Source organism: Neodiprion pinetum, chromosome 2, assembly GCF_021155775.2.
Source record: "Neodiprion pinetum isolate iyNeoPine1 chromosome 2, iyNeoPine1.2, whole genome shotgun sequence".
NCBI classification, from domain to species: Eukaryota; Metazoa; Arthropoda; class Insecta; order Hymenoptera; family Diprionidae; genus Neodiprion; species Neodiprion pinetum.
In genome coordinates this window covers 41,160,723-41,181,734 of record NC_060233.1, presented here as the reverse complement: position 1 = coordinate 41,181,734, position 21,012 = coordinate 41,160,723, and the positions used below count along the sequence as shown (strand labels likewise).

The 21,012-nt window shown below is 33.4% G+C and overlaps 2 protein-coding genes and 1 long non-coding RNA gene across 6 annotated transcripts; 1 reads left to right on the top strand and 2 right to left on the bottom strand.

Moving 5' to 3' along the window:
• Positions 1–71: 71 nt before the first annotated feature.
• LOC124213024 (protein phosphatase 1B) lies at positions 72–17,765 on the bottom strand. 4 transcript variants are annotated; one of them, XR_006881800.2, is made up of 7 exons: positions 17,558–17,764; positions 16,388–17,338; positions 15,018–15,135; positions 10,426–10,537; positions 9,421–9,475; positions 1,967–2,105; positions 72–1,095 (listed from the first exon to the last, which is right to left on the bottom strand). XR_006881800.2 is itself a non-coding variant. In XM_046613796.2 (6 exons), exons 2-6 carry the CDS (start codon positions 17,192–17,194, stop codon positions 1,078–1,080), a joined length of 1,110 nt encoding a protein of 369 aa, XP_046469752.1. In that variant the 5' UTR covers positions 17,195–17,338; positions 17,558–17,763; the 3' UTR covers positions 72–1,077. The 4 variants fall into 4 exon arrangements, 3 of the variants coding, with proteins under 3 accessions (XP_046469752.1, XP_046469750.1, XP_046469751.1); XM_046613796.2 differs by lacking the exon at positions 1,967–2,105 and having other exon boundaries at positions 17,558–17,763; XM_046613794.2 differs by lacking the exons at positions 72–1,095; positions 1,967–2,105 and adding an exon at positions 2,538–4,185 and having other exon boundaries at positions 17,558–17,765.
• Positions 9,707–11,512, top strand: LOC124213025 (uncharacterized). Its single transcript, XR_006881801.2, has 2 exons — positions 9,707–10,017; positions 10,433–11,512. It is a non-coding gene; the product is annotated as an uncharacterized lncRNA (long non-coding RNA).
• A 702-nt stretch (positions 17,766–18,467) lies between the features above and the next one.
• On the bottom strand, positions 18,468–20,585 carry TrpRS (Tryptophanyl-tRNA synthetase). Its single transcript, XM_046613793.2, has 3 exons — positions 20,048–20,585; positions 18,893–19,830; positions 18,468–18,752 (listed from the first exon to the last, which is right to left on the bottom strand). Exons 1-3 carry the CDS (start codon positions 20,166–20,168, stop codon positions 18,588–18,590), a joined length of 1,224 nt encoding a protein of 407 aa, XP_046469749.1. The 5' UTR covers positions 20,169–20,585; the 3' UTR covers positions 18,468–18,587.
• Positions 20,586–21,012: the final 427 nt, after the last annotated feature.

Below are 21,012 nucleotides of genomic sequence, written 5' to 3'. Positions count from 1 at the left end.
AAAAAACGTTACCAACCCTTGAATTCGGAATATTGTATTTTTGTACTGTAACAGCAACTTGTATACAGCAATTTTTCTTATCGTTTTTTTTTTTTTTTTTTCGTGAATAAATCAACAGAATAATGAAATTGTCATAGTTTAGATTACCGAATTACGCATCATAGCTATAAGAATTGGAAACAAGTAAGAATATTCTGAAACTAAAGACTGCCGAGTATCAATGTTACAATAAATCTTTTTAGAAGAAAAATTAGTAAAAAAAAAAATGTTCTGATTCATTAAATCTTCGATGGGATGCAGTTTACCTGTGAATGCATACTACTGTTCTAAGTACTTCATTTCGATTCAATAGTTTACTTCACATAATTCAATTGATTTTCTAACAAGATTGTTTTATTTATTCAACACGGATGAGGATATTCGAAATTATTGCGATATATGTGTATATATAATTTAAATTAAGTACAGCTTGAAGAAAACTATAATTATCTGGCCCAGACTTGTATTGTGGCAGTTACGCGAAATTCATATGATGAAAACTGAGAGAAATTACAGTACGAAATAATAAAAGCTGCTTTACTCTTAAATGAATATTAAATGAAAATTAAATGAAAATTAAATTCATTATTTTCCTACTACCTGAATTTAAAAGTAAGATATATCTATAATAGTGGATCTTCGTAAAGAGATACGATCCAAAATTTTCTGCAATATGAGTTACGCTGTGATGGAAGTAGGTATTGTGAGGTAATGGCTTAATCATATAAATATGCTAGCATGTGTGTAAGTTAATTTATATATCTCACCCTTGGCTAGTATCATATTAAACCGCTTTATACAGTAAACTCTTAAAAACGTAGGTTTTTTTTGTCAGTTGTACAAGTGTAATGTAATGCAAGGTATATTGTTTGGTATTGACTAACGTGTGATTTAATGATTAATTATTGTTCTATACAATTGTGACTTAATGCGGCAAACCCATCATAGTTGTAGTTGACGATGTCTCAAATCTGCTGTTCTCTCATTCGCCAGATTATTCCATACAACACGTATAAAATGGTATACATATTGTATGCACTAACTAGTCCTTGACTCCTGTAAACACATCATTATACAAGTATTTTAATTGTTGTGTTTAAAAACGTTTCGATTGAAAATCTAATAATTAATATGCATTTTTAGTTTATAATGGTTTAGTTTTTAAAATTTCCCAATTGTTGAGGCACTTTTTCGAAATATTCAATTCCTCCTAAAATATTTACAAACTGAACAAATTTCAATTATCTTTAGTCCCGCGAAGCAGATATATAGATGCTTTAATTATGTTAAAACTTAGTACATACAGGTTTAAAAGTTGTTAGGCTGAAATCATCTCACGCACATATTCATTAATTTATTTACAGTTCTCTACTGCTCACGATTTAAAATTAATATATTACAGTTTTCTACACCATTATTAGAAAACTCAGTTATTTACATCTACGAGTCTGAGCGCTGTTGTAGATAGATCAGTAGGTACTTAGATTCAGCTTAAACTTTTCATAAGTCAGCGTTATCACAGCCAGATGATTATCAAAGTATATATTCATAGAAGAATAGAATACGTGTCAGTTTTTTGGATTTTGAAGATTGTCTTCATTTTTCGTATGCGTATATCAAGTCTGTTTTAAATGCTTCAGTCTATGAATACATAATTCCTCGATCGTCAAAAGTACAATAATATTAACAAAAGTATATATTTTAATTCTGAACAGACATGTTCTACACAGTAATAAACATTGAACAATCTGTTTTAAAATTTTATTTCAACGAGCCTAACGATTAGTCGTAATACATGGTGGCATAAAAATGGAGCAAGAGCATGTATTTAGTTTTTCTGATTATTATAATTCTTCAACGGATGGGAATCCATGCCCACAAGCAAAACCAATTTCTTCATTCTTAAGCAAATATTGTTTTAAATTACCTTGTAACTGCGGAATACTGCTCAATTCTTAGGCCGGCCTTGTATCAGTTTTCTACGTTCAGCTTTGTTTAGAATGCAGACGCATCGAGTTGTATATGCAACGAATAATTCGAACTTTCCTTGACTCATCTTCTTCTATCTATAAAAGTTGACTTTCAAAATTACCAAATTCTATCTACCAAATTTGGCTCGACATATTAATGGCATGACAAACGTTTGACGCAATTCGTTCAAAATGTGAAGTTGACTTCAGAGATCCTAAAGCAAGTAGAGAAATTTTGAGAAAAGAATATGTTTATCAATGATGCAATTTTATCTAGGGGCTTGTATTTACAATGAAAATAAGCCAGGCTTTGAATATACAGCTACAAACTAGTAGCTTCTTTTTCTGAAGCTTTATTTCCCAATGATACTATGAAAAGCATTATAATTTGTTATACGCGATGATCATTCATAGCTTATTATTTTTGCAATGAAATAACTTGTTTACAATAGCATAATACGATTGCCAGATTAGTTATTGCATAAATATTTAGAGCCAGGCTAAACAAAATTCAATAAAACACGCTGAGTAGTTCCATGAGATTTATTTGTCATCGATGACTATGATTAATGCAAAAATTAAAAATAACATTAATATATCTTAGTTCTATATTACAATAAATGCAAAGTGAATTTGTTGCAAATACTACGCATCGTCAAATTATTCGAATGGTTACCATCCCGCAGCCAAGACATTAACTGTAATTTACTTGACGTTAACTTTATCTACTGCACCAAATGAAAAGTAGTGATTATTTCAAAGTGCGAAATATGCTGTAATTATTGTATCTGCGTCACATTTTGACAATCAATAATCAATTCTCGATCGAATTGAATTAATGAATATAAATGAAAATCACATGTTTATTTACAAAACTCTGACTACGACTCTGTATTAACTTTACCTATCCTTAATCATCTGCTCATTAGGTACACTTGCTTCCATTTAATAATAACCAGAATTGGTTTTCTTTTTCATTGTTGAATACTTCTGTAATATGTGACAGGAAATTAGTATCAATAAAATTAATTCCTTTGCAGTCTTCAAAACTTGAGCGTTTTCACTTAAAAAAAAAAAAAAAAAAAAAAAAAAACTCTACAGAGATATAAATTTCACCACCTCCAAGATGTTAAAGATTTCTACTCATATAGCGTAAAAGATAAAGTAGATTCCACGAAATATGATTTTAATTATGTATATTATATACAACAACATGGATATATATACATATATATATATATGTATGTATATATATAGTATTCTGTAAGTAACGTTTCAAATTACACTAATTAACATACAAAAATTATATTCATTTACACGAATAAATATTAGTATGAAATATTATGCTCGTTTTAACGAAAGAAGTTGTAATTATGAGGGGGAAAAAAAAACCAAGCACTAATGACAGTGCTGAAATTTCAACTCATATACAAGTACATTATAGCCAGACGATGTGAACTCCACTTTTGATAAGTTTCCAAACAATAATTCATATTATGCCGGTATGGAGAAAAAAATGTGGGGTCTAACATTCAATAGTATTTACTTTGTAGCTGGGTGATTTTTGAAAAGCCCAAAAATTTTCATAGTGTTCATTTACAAAAATTGTATAATGATAAATGTTCAAAATAAAAATTGAAAGTGGAGCTGGCATGCCGTAACCTTATGTACAGAAATTAAGTAAATAATTTAATAATGTTAAAGATTAAGTCTTGAATAACTGTGAAAGTACATTTTGTTCTAAAGAAAATTTATCCTGCAATTGCCGTTACCTTCTTTTTGTTTCAATTTTTGAAAAATTTCAAAATTCAAATCAACGATTTTATTCAGAAATTTAGAATTAAAAATTTTTACACGAATTTCATGACAAAAAAAAATATAACAAAGATGCGAGCCATCAGCATAAATTACAATTTCAGGGAAAATCATTTTCCAACATGAGTATATAATACGAAAAATGTAAGAAAAGTAGAACATTTTTGTTGAATTTGCACGAAAATCATCGTTTTTCATCAGCTGACAAAGATTTATTGCTAGTGCGGTGATACACGCAACAAAACAAAAGGAAGAACGAAAATTAGAATAAATCAAAAAATTAATAAGTGTTAGTAAGTTCGTTTAAAGCAGGATTCTTCTCATCGGGAAGGAAAGGAATGGCGGACAAGCTCAATTCAATCTAAAGGATAAAGGGAAAAAATGAATTATAACGATAATTATATCAATCACGAATTTGAAATAGGAATATTCAAATGCAAGAAAAATTTTCTATTCGTGGACATTTGATACCTTTAGCAGGTTGTAAAAATCTCTATAATGTGCCTACGTGATATTCACAATCTATAATATTATGGCAAGTAATAAAGCATTATTCCATTTTTTTTTTGTTTTTTTTTTTGTTTGGAAATTGACAATAATTCTTGACAACATATAATTCACAAATTTTAATATGGAATTCATTCTACAAATGACACCTGTACCCACTTGTTGCATTACTCATCGCATTTGTTCCATGTTGATCCTGCAGAGAAAAATTTACATTTCCTAATTTTATTAAAATTAGTCTTTAAGCATGTCTGTTTGCTTTAAACTGGAAGCTTACTCCAGAACAAAATCAATAAGATCCACCATTCCTTAGTTGAAGTTTTTCTGATAAGAGATAAACGATATCATCTTCAACATAGCGCACATAATAAATAATGCAGCATCAAATGGATTTAATATGATTTGAGATATCGTACAAGCGATGAAAAGAGGTATTGAAAATTAATATTAAGATGCCTATAAATACATGGTTAAACGACACTTTCAATTGCCGATACGATCACGTGTTCTTACTTTTAACGATATAGTGAATTTCAAGTAATATAGTTGCCTTCCTGGTTCACTTGTACGATCTATTGATCCTTAATGGGCATAACGAATCTCTTTTCGCCAGTTTATTTCTTCTCGCATATTTAATGTATTGCAGTTAATTATGGATAGTTAAGAAAATAAGGAGAGAAGAGTTAGTTATGTTATCATCTCGAGTTTAGTTGGGATATGGTGAAATCATCATCATAGAACTTGTAAGGATTATATCACGATTTTCTGTCAAGCTTCTGTTAATCATACTGTATAATATCTTTGATGCTATTATTAACTGTAAGTGAATGCTGGTGATTGAATAGTCATATATTTTTAAGAACTAAGGCCGCAATTGCATCATGCAGGTAGTTGCAAATAACATTATTAATATTTACAAAGATGTATGCAATATGATTTCTGTCGGTTGAAAATTCATGGTGAAAGTTTTGGACAATGCCTTTGTACTGAAAGTCACGAATGTGTGAAACATAACGCAGTATTTTAATACCAATTCCAATTTATTTGAACACTCTTATTGATTTAGGCAGTGCCTGCATCAAACAATAAGAATGCATAGCAACGTCCGCGTTTTGGTAAAGCTGTTATTTTTAGCATTCCTTAAAAACGGGATTCATTGCCAAAATGTATAATGTCTTAAGAGGCAACTCTAAAAAGAAATATACAAATTACGCAACAGCAAAGTTTTATCGGTATAACGTAGTTATTGAGAAAATAGTTTGGTTTTTGATTATACACATAATATATGAGTTTATTTCTAGCTATATACTAGTCCTATTCTGAAAGGTACAAGTCTCTCCGCATTCCTTAACAAAATACTTTACAATCACAAGTATTTACAAGTTACAATGCTGTTACAAATATAAATTTTCATAATTGATATATAATACTCAAGGAAAATTGACAATAACAATCGAGTTCCGACATTACATCCTTTTCAACGCCAGGCCAGAAGCAAGTTTATACAGAATAGGACTATGCACAAAGCAAGCTAACTACATGCGCATCACTCAAGAGCAAGAGTCAGTTATCGTAAAAAATAAACGTTCCGTTCGAATAACGGAATGAACCGTGCTTCTATACTTTTTACATTCGTATATCTTTGATGATACGAGTTCGCTTAAAAAGAGTTCTACTATTTGTCTGTAATTTGTACGTATTCTTTCCAGAGAATAGATTTAGGATAGTAGCAGGTAATAAGAAAGAGTTTGCAATGATTTCAAAATACTGAAATAACAATTATAGTTTACGAAGTTTCCTACTCTTGCTCTGACCTGATATAATATAATTTTCTGTCAACTGAAAATAAGAATGCAATAAAAATTATCTGGAGTAACTACTAATCATCCTGTCGATCTTGTCTTTCTTCATACTCGTATAATTTCCAAATGACTGAAGAAGCATCGTCAATTACAATTTTATAATTGGAACCAAACTTGTTTGGTTTTTTTTTTTTTTTTTTCTTCAATTCTTATTTCCAAAAGACAGTGAAATGCTAAGCTTTGCTACTTCTCTTATTATTATTTTCACTACTGGGGCGAGGAGGGGCAATAATATACTTTGGTATGTGTGTGCTACATTGATAAAATTCGGCGAAGGCCTTGATTTCCATTTTTGTTAAAGATCAAATCGTGAAGGGTAGGAAATTCGAGTCGCAACGTGTATTACAAAGTAATTGGTCAATAACTAGTTTTAAAATATCTGTCACAAAAAGTCATATTGCGACAAATGTTGATCTTCAACTTGCGTTATAACAGCGAAATGTGATTATTCAAATAATAATTACAATATTTGTAAACATTTTACACTGCCGCTGTAACCAGATTGTTTTAATTTCGCAGTGATTTCGGTTTTAAAAGTAACGCGATATTGAAATCGGTATTTAATGAGGAGAAACAAGTTTAAACCTATGTTATTCGTTTCTTGATCAACTTGGAATAAATCTTGATTGAATATGACGTTAAATGCATGCATCAGAAATACGATTAAGGTGATTCTAGAAAAAATTTGGCCAACTTTTACAATGGAATAGTATGAATGGGGAGTTTTCAGTTTTGACTACGAATCCAGATACAAATATATGATACCGAACATAATATGAGATCATTTTTAATACGTGAGCAGATAAGAGTTCCTAAAATCGTATACATGGAATCATAATCAAGGCCTTCTTTGCTGCTATAATATTATTGACAGATTTCCAATATTGCATAAACATAACATCAGTACAGATATCCATAGACACCGATTCTAAATATTATATACAGGACTGCTCTTGTTTTTCTTTTCTTTTTTTTTTTTTTTAAAGCTTTGGGCCAATTTGTCCAGTAAGTAAGTAAATAAGTAAGTACAAGCTCATTTTAAAATGAACCCTCACAAATCATAAGATTGCCTAAAGTAAGACATTTTTTACGTAACATTTTATTCTTATTTTTTTTTTCATAACTTCTTTTTTTTTTTGATTGCTTGTTTTTATAGCTGAGAAAATTGACCAGTCATGATTTAATATTCTGAGCACGAGTCCTCTAAAACTACAAAAATATATAATTATTATATTGTAATATTACGCATTTCAACACAGCAGAGGGTGCCATAAAAATATTCTATTGTGTTAACAACTTATCAAATAGAAATCTAGACTTTTTAAATATTTCCCATCTTTGCCAACATCATTTCTAGACCAAATAGTCTCTTATTCACTGCGGATAAGTCAACAAATATATAGTCATGTGAAACTTTTAAAATAATATGCCACATATTAACGACGTTCTTTTCTACTTGAATAGCAATACTATAAAACAAAGTGATGTTTAAAAAATCTGAAATTGTTGGCACATTTATCGTGAGATTGGGATTTCAGGGCTAATCATCAGAATTCATTCGTACAATCAAGAGATCAAGCAATCTCGAGTCATTGACTCGTGTGGAAAATCTCAAGGAAGGCATAACTCACGCTAATAAAAATTATAAGAAAGTATGACTCATAGACACAATACAATATTTGGCAAAACCCTGCATAATAATTTGAATATATCTTCATTTCTTGTTTATTCCTTTAGATATATGGGAGGAAATTGTATAAAATCCAATAATGGGTACCAGTATTAGGTAAAAATTAGGAATATCAATATCGTTCATGATTTGCCTTTAGCAGAGTCTGTTGTAAAGTTCTAACAACTTATCTGCTGCGACATGCCAATTTGCAGTAAAACCTTTATTACCAATTGTCGCTTAATGATAATTCTAATTTTGTTTCAGTATCAAATTTTTTCCTCGCTTATTTAGTTTTTCAGAAATCGCAGTAGCATAGTTACAAGAAAATGTATTCTGTCCGAATTTGTTAAGAATAATCATTCCTCAGACTATGGAGAGATACTTTTAACGCAGTTTTAAAAATCAGTAACTAAACAGTTATCTAAAGTTTTCCAAGTATCTGAAAATATATATGCGCACGAATACGTGGTATAAGAAAAATACATTTTCGTTGCAACTGACTGAGACAAGGTTAAGACATTAGTCAAGGTGAGCTTAACAATAACAGAAAAATAAACAGATGAAAATAAAAAGAAATATAGTATTGATCCATGCATTACTTGTCGTTTGCCATATTCGATAGGAAAAGAGCCACTGTTGTCTATTTTTTTTTTGTTTGCTTTAAATGCCACACAACATTACCAGAATCAATAGCCGTTAGAAAATAATAGAGCTCAATATCGATAAATTTACTCGTATTTAAAGGTTGTAAAAATGCTCAATCCGGTCTATGTTAAGAACAAATATGATGTAATTTATGTACAATTTATTATTGATTCTGAATTTGCCTTTATATAGTATAGGTATACGACGAAATGAAATGAAATGACATGAACGAATGAATGAATGGACACAGTGTTTAATTTCACTTTGAAAATTACTCCATTTAATTGTAGAATAATTCCTAAAGTTCTCGCACTCTATGTTTTTTCTTTCTTTCTATAACTGTTCTTTTTTTAATTAATGATAAAATCTGCCGCTGATACTCATACGTTATAATGCTGCAACAGTTATTTAGCCTAACTATTTCACACTAAGGGTATCAAATATATTATATCTTTCAAAAAGTAGTGACATTCCCTGAGTATTATCATATTGTTTTTTTTTCTTCTTTTTTTTCAAATAATTTAATTATTTTTAATTGTTTATGTTCATTTTCATCTTAGTAAAGTTTAGCACAACATCGCATCCCACAGGGAATTTTCCTACCATTCAACGCCTCACCTGATCGAAATTGGGTCACATATGAATCACTATTATCTGTGATGTAACGGCAGATTTTTCATACTTTTTTTTTTGGTTGACAAATGGTATTTATTTATGCATGCGTATATGAATTCAGCGAAGAACAAATTCCACTGTTTTATGTTTTATTGTACTTGAATGAATATAAAGAATGAATATTGATGTGTGAAATGGGTAATAATTGTACGTTTGGTGTGTGTATATGTGTGTGGGTCACGGAATAAGAGTCGTGGGTTAGTTAATATGAAGGCAAATCGTATCCAAGACTTACACTGTTCGCCCTGCTGGGGCAAACTTCCCGGAACACCTGTTCGATGAATGGTCGCCTGTGGAGAAGAAGAGAAACAAAATGGAATTACTATTAATCAATGATTGAACATTGCAATGGCATATAATTGGTAATGATATAAATTTCAGGAAGAAAAAATTATCAATACAAAAAGCAAAAATATGACCAAGGACGTCACTACGGCAGCCTGCTGTTACAACGAAAAGTAAATAGTTAGTCGTTATCGCTCTGCAGCGTGTTAAAAATACCTATTTTAAGTAAACTTGTATCATGATACAGTTATACCCAAGGTCGAGGGTACCTCGATCATCCTGTTGCCAGAGTAATCTAATTATGTACTTTGGTATCCGGCCAAATTGCTAATAGACTATGTTCTTTCTTTGTGTTGGGTGCTGCGTTAACAACCAACCTAACACAATTTTATTATATAAGCATTCAACAACTTTGCTCGTCTACACGTGTATGGTAGGCTGACTTAATAGTTAGTCGACGTGCCTCTGTAGGAGCAGGCAACGTTCGAGTCATTCTGCACGTTTCCTTAACAATACAAGAGTTTGTCACGAAATTTCTACAGCCAAGGTAACGTTAACAAATACTGTACAAATAAAGGTAGTATAGTTAAAGGTAATAAAGTTTGCATTTTGGGAAGTCAAAAAATTTCCTGTACTGCAAAAAGAACAAAAAAATAAAAAAGTTTTTGGTTGCCATAAAACATGAAAAGTTGTGCTCGAAGCGATCGTCAGTTAAACTTGCTTCAATTGTTGGTATAGATAAATTTAAGTGTAAAGGAAGAAGGAAAATTCCTCGACAAATGAATTCGTGTAAAAGTTTCCAGTCAATGTGAAGGTGTGTCATTGTGACATTGTGATTCAATGGCGACACTTAGTATAAGTCTGTATAGAGTTTGTCCGTGAGCGTGAAAGGGCTCAGTTTATTCTTGCATTCAGCCGTCAATGCGATTCAAGGTGTATTAAGAAATCAACTTACTTGGCAGGAAGACCACCTCCGGGTGGAAGATTGGGCATTTCCTGGTCTATAAGATGTTGGAGCAGCTGTGGGAAATCGATTCCATCCTGGCCCTCCTGCTGCGTTACTATTTCTGTCAACAGAATGACAATGATTAATTCAAAATGTTCTGGTACCTGCTTATTTGAAATAGAATTTAGAGAAATTATAAAACAGTCGCTATCACAAACACATACTCGTTGTGCATTTACTGCTGTATTGAATGGCGATGTAAACTATCGTTGCTTTTTGTCATGTAATGTTTGACAAAAGTTGGTCAATTTTTAAATTTCAATTTGAATAATCATATGAAAATTGGTGTTAAGAATTTAACCGGGTTACACATTGAATTGCGACATTTGAGAGACACTTTGAAACTTGTTGATATAAGGCTTTGGGAGTTTATCAATTTCTACATTGTAAATAAGAATTAGGTGTTACATAACGTAGAGAAGTAATAATCGGTGAAGTTGGTGAGTAATTGTTTTCTGATAAATTTTCAGGTGACAAATTTTTTTTTTAATTACCTAAATAGTCAAGTGAAAATATCTAAACATGCAGCTACTTAGGACTGGAATAAATAACTGTTACGGTACATTTCTTATGGGAACAGTAATCAACACAGATACTCCGGTCATAAGTAGATACATCGATCTTACTTTGAGTGAAATGTAAAAAGAAAAAATATCTTCACCTTTGGAATTGTTTCAGATACTTGATTTACTTATCACGAAATTTCGGATACAAGAGCGTTCCTTTACAAGTAACGGCAATCGCAATTTTTTCCATAAGAAATGCATTGCCGTTATACATGAAAAATGAACTAAAATTTAATGTCAAGAAAATGAAACAGAATCGAGTATTTTGAAACTGAGTTTGCACGTACCTGTTTCATCTCGTAAACATGCATGTTTTCGTATAAGAAAATATTTATCAATTTATTTTTGTTTTCTATGAATTAATTACTATTGCAGTTTGGAAATTACTTGGGTATGTTATATTAACCAAGTCCAAAGGTGATAATTAAACAATATTATTCAATAATTTTTTTTTCAGTAAATTACGACAAGTTGCAAAACCTAACATACAGATATTTGAATTGATTTGCACCTCTACTAATTCTTAGGAAAAGTAGAAATAGGTATGATAATATTGATTCCGTTAAAATAATTTTTTGGAATACAGGTCAACAAATTCAATTTGAACTACTCCAGAAAATTCATATCCAATGTTATCGTAATATTCGTCTCAGGTAAGCTCCTTAAAAAATTTCGTCACTCCTATCTTACGGAACTAACGCTAACACAGCTAAAAATCCACTTACAATTTCAATATTCTTAACAATAGTTACATATCACAACTGTATAAGTTACATTTTATGAGATAATTGTTCCAGTAATACATTGACCTTTTCATCAACTGCCGATGATTTCTCACTCATATATATATGTATATAATTTTAACAATTTAAAAACTCAGTTACAATTGACATTATATTGGTGTGTAGAAGCAGCGATTTTTAATTATTGATATAAACTTTCAATTTCATCCATTGGATAGATTTGAATTTTGGTTGTTTAAGAAACTTAAGCTTAAGAAGAAGCTTAAGAAACTCTAAGAAAATACCAATCATATCTATGGTGGTAACATATATCTTTGGTAATAATCAAATTGACTATATAACATGAATAACGACTCCTATATATAATATTCATCTATATATCTATGTATCTATTTTGTCGTTATCTCTATGAGATATAATACTTCAGGAATGGCATTATTCAAATAATGCTTGACGTCCATTTCTAGAAAAACTTGACATCCATGAAATTACGTTACAGGGAATAGAATAGTTCCTGACAGAATCAAAGGACGGGATTTGACTATTTTTCTTTATTCTGAGCTAATGTTTTCCTAGTTCGTTCCAACTACCGATTGTGAAATCAAGAATCTTACGATTTTATCTTTTCCATTATATACCATAACAAAACTGGCTTGCTACTGTTTACACTGATGCATTCATAGGCTAATCGCATTTACGATCTATTTGTCTCTACATGTTTGCTCTGATAATACATCGGTTGTCTCTTTGACGAAGTTTAGCTGAATATCAGCTAGTTGTATACGCGTCTTTGAAGATCTATTATAACACAATAAATGAAAAATTGAAATGGAAAAACCAGATCATTCTAAAATTACTCTAGCTCAGTAATCCTATCACACTGTAAAGAGTAAGAGAAAATCTATGTCAAGGTAAAGTCTAATGAATAGCCATTTTTCCAAACATCAAATAAACTTGCTGTGACTACTAAGGTATATAATCACATTCCGCGCAACGTACGAACGACTAAAATATGTGGAATTTATGAAAGTGCAATAGATGCTATAGTAAATTCAATGTTGTAGGAATAGCAAGTTATTGTAATGTAAGACTGGTCCGGCTAGTAGATTCTCGAACATTTGTTAACAATGAAATTAAAAAGGAATGACTTTAAATTCGCCTAATTAATATTATATTTAAAAGGAATTATATTCCATACTTGAATAGAGAATAATGAAATGTAATACTGTGTATAATTTTGATATCTCCTTTCCACTAGTAATTTAAACACGTAAGCATAGATATTTTCTACAAATACAATTGTTAACGATAAATATCAATAAAACCTTTGTTTATAAATGTTGCTTGGTTCCTTAGTTCACCGTATTTTATATAATTTCAGCTGATAGTAAAATATTTCCTTTAATAATGGCCCAGAGTACAAATTTGCTTATCCAGAAATTCGTAATATGTCTTTAAACTCTGAATTTTAATTAAATATATTAAACGTTTCAATACTAAAATGTTCCTATTAAAAATATTACTACATATTAATGTAAGTTGCACTTAAAAGTATTTTAGCTATCCAAAGCGTTGAATACATTTTTCATAAATGAAACAGATAGTTTCATGATCGTCTATAAACAACTGGTACAGAGAAATCTTTTACTTTGCATTATAAGGCTTGTGGGTTCCACGTAACAAATATGTTTTCGTTAGAACATTCTTCGATGAGATAATATCTCGAAAGTATGGTAAATATATTTATGCAATTGACACCATAAGAATCTTACTTTTCTTTAAATAGATAGTAATGTTCAAGGTCGAGTTTTTACCCAGACTGTTTGCAATTATGTTCGGTTATTCTATTCAAATAGGAATCAAAAATAATTGCTGTGACTGTGACGATGAAATATTTTGAGCTCTATGAAACGAATAATGGGATAAATATATAGAATGTTTTGTTACTCTTAATCTAAGGAAGATCTATTAAGAATTGCTTCTTGTTACCTATGAAACAGATACCACGAACATTGATAGTATACATATTGTTTCGGCTGATTTTTCGTATAATCTAAGACTCCTTACATTTTTACGTAAAAACTCAAATATGTCCTCATTAATTCAACGTTGCAAGTTAGTAGTTATGTCTATACATTACATGTATAATATCAAATCATACGTGTGTGAGATTAAATTTGGTCGAATTTTGAATATGAAAGCTTTAGAAGCTTTCCATAGTTGCTTAGATGTTAACGAATATTATTATATCACACGCTTCAGTTATAAGATTGAATTTATTTATCAGCTATATTTCTCTCTCCCAATTTTTTTCTCTTTTAGTCGCCCCTCTCCTTCGTTTTCTTTTCTTGCGCAAGTTTAATAATTTCTTTTGAAAGTGGTTTTGACCATTTTTTCATTTTTTAGATTGTCGAATCAAAGGCATGGTTTAAAATCAGCTTGTGATACCCTAAGATGGTCTTATCTGCTCAGTTTCGCTCCAATTCATTTTTATAGAGGAGCTCCTTCAATAAGCTACGTATTGGATTGAACGCTGCATTATTTTATAATATTGCTTATATACTATTTTGGTGTTTCAATTTTTTATACTAAAGTAAGAAGGATTAGCAAGTAGATACCAATTTTTGTTATTCATCTACTTCTCTAAATATGATATAAAAGAGAGAAAAAAAAATAGTATTTTAGATATAATGGAACAAAATATAATACTCAAGTATTAAAACCGTCTGATGACTTGCAGAAAAATTTCTCGATTCATCAAAGCGATAGTGACAAAATGTTATCGCTTGATACTTTGGTTTATTGCTCACTTATTACGTTGAGATTCCAGTTGAGAAATTGCGTCTCTGGGTGACGTAATGTTAAGGTAGGACTAGTTTGTCATAATTTTATGCACCTATTTATGTTTAGTTAGTTATAAGAGTTAGTGATTTATGGATCAATTAACGAAATTTGAACTCTTTGAGATCGAATTACTTGCAGGTTTCTCTAAATGAACCCAGAATAACACGGTCAACACAAGTAATAGATCAATAATCAATAGATAATCCCTAAAAACGATTGCAATTATCTCTTTTATACTGTGGTTTGTAGATTGGTTACTTGATTACGGTTGTAAAATTTATTCAAACCAGAGAAGAATGTCAAGTACGCTTACGACGTCTTGAAATACGTCTGTTAGTGCAGCATAGAAACGAGAGAAAAGAGTGAGAGTATGAAAAAGAGAATGAACCTTTGATCCTCCTTTCAATGGCCATTTCCAATTCAGCTTCTTTCTTCTGTGCCTCTGCGCTTGGCTTCGGGGCACCAGGTAACGTTACCAAAACTATGCTCATGTTGTCTCGGCTACCCTGAAAAGACAGAAAAAAAAGTATTTTACTAAATTGTAATCTAGTTGGATAATTTCATGGGTCAGCATTTACAGCTTTTTTCAAGCAGAAATGTCTTAAATTGGTGAGTTTACGTATATGAGCTGGCAGCATTCTTATCATGAATTCACAAATATATGGCAAATATAAATAAACCTTCAGACAACGATTCAACGGTACAAGTTCACTCGATATACTTTTCACAATTAGCTTGATACTTGCTTGACTAACGAACACAATATTTCGTAATAACTAATAAATTTGGAAGCTAGATATGTGTTTTTGTGATTATATATTAAAGGACGTAAAAGCGCGAGCAAATTTTTTAATGTAGACATGAATTATTTTCATGGAAAACCAGTTGCACGCCACAATTAAAATTTTGGTAGATTTCATCTAAGGGGAATTTTTCTACCTGTACAAGCATAATCATTAAAATTGTATCTTTGAAATGCAATAGTAGGCATGCAATCTTCCTACAATTTCGTCACGATTTATTTAATTTTTAGCAAAGCAGTGCTGATAAGCTTAAAAATGTACAAAAAGTATATTTCCTGCTTCTTCAACGTTTGAGTATATTCTAAGTAAAGAATTGGAAAAATATAAATTTCAGGTCAAGTTTATCAAGCTATATTTTATCTTCCTTCAAAGTTCCCAGTGTTTATTATCATGATTAAAGTACCCAGGCTCGCGTAATTAACCAACTCATAAGTATTTATAGCCCAGGCAAGTGATTACTTCTTCCACTCTGTTTTCAATATAGTAAATAATCAATGACGAATGATGTTATAATTTTTATAAGCAGCAGGTAATGAACGCTTAGTTAAATTTAAGAATATTTCATTATTCTGTAAGAGATTTCTACTTGTTGCTACATTATAGTACAAGCTGATGCTGTTTCTATTTTAATCTGAGATATATTAGAAACAATATTTGTTCCTGGTTGGCAAATGTGTACCCAATGATTAATGTGATATTATTATCTTCACGGTGCTTTGAACAATACAAGAATACTTGAATTTACACGATAAATTTAATTTGTTTAAAAACTACACAGAATTAAGGGATTGAAAAAAACGACAGCTTTAAGACTATCGAAAGCAAGCTACGTTTGTTCCAAAGGTGCAAAGCTCGAGTTTTGCACTACGATATCCATTATCTATTTTTACTTTGATGATAAAGTTGTACATTTTATCAAGACAAGAATGATGACTGAAGGAATGATAAGACTTACCTTATATAGGCAGGTATCTATGACTTGGTTGGTGACTGCTTCCAAATCGTCAGTCAAGAGTAGCCTAGAACGAATGAAATCACAGAGATCCTCGTTGGTCATAACGTCCCAAATCCCGTCGCATGCCAAAACCAGGAATTCGTCATTGACGTCGTCTCTTTCCCTGACAAATATTTCGGGTTCGGGTGAGACTAGCTGTTCGCATGGGCCACGACCCTCGACATTTTTGTACTCGTAATCTCCTAAGGCTCTAGAAACAGCGAGCGACCCGTTAACTCGCTGGATCATGACGCTCCCTCCAGCTTTTTGGATTCTCTCCTTCTCAGCAGGTAAAACAGGCTTGTGGTCTCTGGTTGAGAACACTGGATTACCAGATCGGCACAGTACAGCCCTTGAATCTCCGCAGTTTGCGATATAAATTTGCCTGGGAGAAATGAAAGCACAAACAGCCGTCGAGCCAGACTTATCTGTAATCATCTCCGGCAAGTCTCGCATTCGGTCGTCTAATCTCAAAAAGCCTGAGTGAATACCCTTTATTACATCCTCCGCCTTAAACTCCTCCGTTTGCATTATTGACTCTAACAAATGCTCCGCGCTGTGCGCAGACACAAGAGCACCTGCGTGGCCATCGAACACGGCGAAGTAACTCCAGTCCGACAAGCCACCCTCAAGACCGGTTATGGCTCGGTGAGCATCCTCCATCTCAACCCGCCAGCCCTGCATGCTGGCGACTCCATATCGCAAACCGTTCCCAGCCCCATGCTCATTGTACTTGTCTGTTTGCGGTTTATCTAAAAATGCCCCCATAGTCTGTTGCTCTCTCTCTCACTATAGTGGTTCGCTGTTTTCAGCCGTATCAATCCAGATTTATATTATTTGACGAGCATTTTTCGTCGTATCAATTTTCTCACACAACACTTGGCAGCAGGTTTTCAGCTCGTTTTCTCTCGCCTGTAAATTATTAGATAATGTGAAATGCGGAGATGTGAGAATGCTGAGTTATATGTTGACAGAAAATAACGGTTTCTCTATCGGGGCAATTTCGAGTCTCTCGATTTGGCAACGCCGATTTTAGCGACAAAAATAGTTTTGTTATTCTTTCGTATACGCTACTATCAACGACTCGCAACCGACTCGCGACTCGCGACTAGGCTTCCAACGAAAACTTACGTGGGTAAAACTGCAGCAATATTATTACTAAACTCGAGCTAACAATGCCTACGGATTAAGCAGCGGTTCAGTACAACAGTTTACGATGTTCTATCAACGCATTTTTCGCGTCACCTTATTTAAACGTCGCTAGTTGAATCGGCTCATGTTTTTCTCAGGGACCACAAATATTACCGTCACCATGTCCCGTCGTCGAACCAGGCTCAACACACAGAAACAACGGAATCGACTCGTATGAATGGCGGATGCTTATTTCCCGGCGAGTGCGCATGCGCGGGTTATAAATAGACCCGCACAAGGCGTCACCGCCGTCCAATCGGCTTGCCGACTGTTATTTTTCGCGGGCCAAACCGTCGCGTCTGCCGGAGAACTCGGGGCTTAAATTTTCAACACCTCGGAATCGCGTTATCGTTCCCGTATCGTGGGTTCGACTAACCACCGTGCGAACGTTTATCTTATCGCTTTATCTATAACGCGACAATTATGCAACGTATCAATGACGATGGGAAACATACCGTACGTAGACGGTTTGAAAATGCTCGTACGTACGCCACGAGCCATCCGATTCGTCGGTTTTTTCTCCTTCACAGCTGCTGCCTTAGGGCTTCTTGAATGAACCCGTGCAGCGTGAACGCAGCCTCGCTACGACGCGTGGTTCTAATGAGCTCATGCGCGTACTTATCCGTTTCATTGCCGAATAAACAGAATGAACGCATTCTGTGATATTCTCAGTTATTCATTGATGATGCAGCGCTGTTTATGCGCTCTGATTTATATCGAGTCGTGACAGCATGCGCAAATTTCAACGCTAGACACGTCCGAAATGTGTTTCTACTATATACACGAAGACGCCTGTTAATGAATCAATATAATGCATAGCAGGATTGATAAATCGTGAAAATTTTCACTATTTGGAGCAATTGTTTTATTGATACTTTTTTTCCGGAATAAATAAAATTTGCAATGTATAAATGTCAGAAGCCGTGATCAGTTTTCATAATGCTAGTATCTATCTAAAATAGTTTGCTATTTATTTTTTCGCAATGAAGCCTAAATCTCGTGGTACCATGAATTGCTTGACTACTTCGTCCGTTATTTTGCTTCTTCTTTCTTGATGCGCGGCAACCAGAGGCTGCAATACCTCTATCAATTCTTTTTTCAGCTCTCCAGTTAGAATTTCTCCAGCCGTGTAACCCTGAAAAAGATGATTTTTGGAAGGTGTCAGAAATAAGTCTAGAATATTTGAAATTTTTGTGAACTATTGTACATTGATCGAATGAATAATTTGGTCCAGTATAAATTCATTAGTTCAGCAAGTACTAATACTTTTCTCACTTTTTCGAGTTCCACAAGCCTTTCGTCATCTTCTAAGAAGAACCTGAGCCACTGATAGGAAATATCAACCTCGCAATTTCCTCCCAGTGTTCTGTGCTCCTCGACTGTTGCTTGACCTCCCGAAAATGCGTGCTTATTAATTTTGTTCTTAATCTGCTTAGGAGTGTCGTTTAAGAATATGGCGCTGTTACTATCACTGGCTGACATTTTGGTCTTTGATCCTTGCAGCGCAGGGAAAAAGCATGAGTGAATTAAAGCTGGTTTTGGGAATCCTATCCTGGGTGCTATGTCTCTGGACATTCTAAAGTACGGATCTTGATCGATGGCGCATGGTATGAGACAGTTGACTTTTGCACCTTTAAATATGAATGGAAAGGTACTAGAAAATGCGGGTGCCGCTTGCGTCGGAGGGAAAGATATTTTGGCGACTGGATCACTGTCGCCGAATCCAAAAATTCCCCTAACTTGATTAAAGGTGACGCATCTTTGTATCCTGATCATGTTCTGATAGAATGCTGGATTATTTCCAATGTGCTCCAAGTCAGAAAAAATAAACGTTTTCTCCGGATTGAATCCACATGCTATAATATCCTTGGCATTATTATAAGACATTTTTATTGCATCTTCAATCTTCAGGTCCTTCCATATTGACTTCTCATCGTCGGTCAGCTGAATTACTTGTGGTACATTAAACACATCCTGTAACCATTTACAGAACATGAACGGAATCAAGTGACCCAAGTGCATGGACTCTGAACTCGGCCCTCTTCCTGTATAAAGGTAAAAGGGCTTTCCTTGCTCGTACATGTTCAATATCACATGAACATCTCGATGGGAAAAAAATATCCCCCTTCTCAGCCAGTGATGGGGTTTTTTTCCAGTCAGCTTCTCAAAACGAGTTAAAAGCTCGTCGTCGATTTTAGAACTTCCGAATCTTTCTAAAAAAAAAAATACGAAAGTGGTGAATTTTTTTCAAATGGTATACTGAATATGATAAACGTTCGGTCAATCAAGATGATGCAATACTAATCCAGCAGTACTGTTTGACATAAGCCATTGTGTAGAAGCGAATAATAACATTATGCAGTACAGGAAACTGTGAACGCTAATTTTTGTTTACATTCAAGCATCTTCTTTAATCCATGTTCTACGTACTGATTAATTTTTCGTAATCTATTCCGGCATCGTTTTTACTCTGTACATTCCACGGGTCTACTACATCCTCTTCGTCCCCGGCTGGCTCCAACGACAGTTTTTCAATCTCGATTAGTGCCATCGTTATTTTAAACTATTATTTAAATAATTGGTAATCAAATACTGCTCTCCTCCGGTACTCCGGTCTTCTGTGATCAATCATATGTCAGATCAGATCACGCTACTAATTGTAGGTTATGTTCCCAGCTGTGAGCGTGTGAGTCATTGAAGGCTGCACGCTTTCACAGCGCTTTCAGTGAACGCTGACGCGGCTTCGTGCAGTGCTTCATACGTCGATGCGGCTTTTTATGACATACAATGAGCGTTGGACTCAATGAGTAATTTGCAGTCAGTGGAATTATAGATTTTTCTTACCGACTGTCAATATCACAGATTTTGTACTGGACTTATCAGCATAATAATAACCGACGTACGTCGGTAATTTATTGGTTTTGTTAATAAGGTCGAGTGCAGTTGTAGCTGTCATTCATGCCCAAGTAATAACTTAATAATAGGAAATCTACGTTACCGTCGCAACAAAACTGAAGGGGCTTGCGGGTCACTGAGGTTCGAGTTAGGAATTCCGCGGGGATTCAATGAGATTTCCTTTTCGTTTCTTGCGCTAGGATGTGCAGCAGAATGAGTTTGTCTGTTGAAAACGCAGCCAATTTAGCCATTATCACTATTTTGCACTGGGCTGAGGAAAGAAACCTGAGTCATCACTTTCTCAAAATACACTGATTGTGAAATTGCACTGAGTTGAAACACAATTCACTGACCGACGAGACTCGGACACCATCCGCACTGATCTGCCGATTTTCGGCAACTGCACTAGTGCGCTCATAAACGGCTCAGAGCTACGGTTAGGAATCCGAACAGAAATGCGCCATCTGATGGGAATCTGAGACAACTCAGATCGGCATGTT

What these genes read in the sequence shown, in the direction of transcription:
- TrpRS (XM_046613793.2), bottom strand. Translation starts at nt 20,168, where the DNA reads ATGGCACTAATCGAGATTGAAAAACTGTCGTTGGAGCCAGCCGGGGAC. An exon ending in AGATTACGAAAAATTAATCA is followed by an intron (nt 19,831 to 20,047) that starts GTACGTAGAACA and finishes TTTTTTTTTTAG; the next exon opens with AAAGATTCGGAAGTTCTAAA. An exon ending in GGCTTGTGGAACTCGAAAAA is followed by an intron (nt 18,753 to 18,892) that starts GTGAGAAAAGTA and finishes CATCTTTTTCAG; the next exon opens with GGTTACACGGCTGGAGAAAT.
- LOC124213024 (XM_046613794.2), bottom strand. Translation starts at nt 17,194, where the DNA reads ATGGGGGCATTTTTAGATAAACCGCAAACAGACAAGTACAATGAGCAT. An exon ending in TAGATACCTGCCTATATAAG is followed by an intron (nt 15,136 to 16,387) that starts GTAAGTCTTATC and finishes CTGTCTTTTCAG; the next exon opens with GGTAGCCGAGACAACATGAG. An exon ending in CATTGAAAGGAGGATCAAAG is followed by an intron (nt 10,538 to 15,017) that starts GTTCATTCTCTT and finishes TTCTGTTGACAG; the next exon opens with AAATAGTAACGCAGCAGGAG.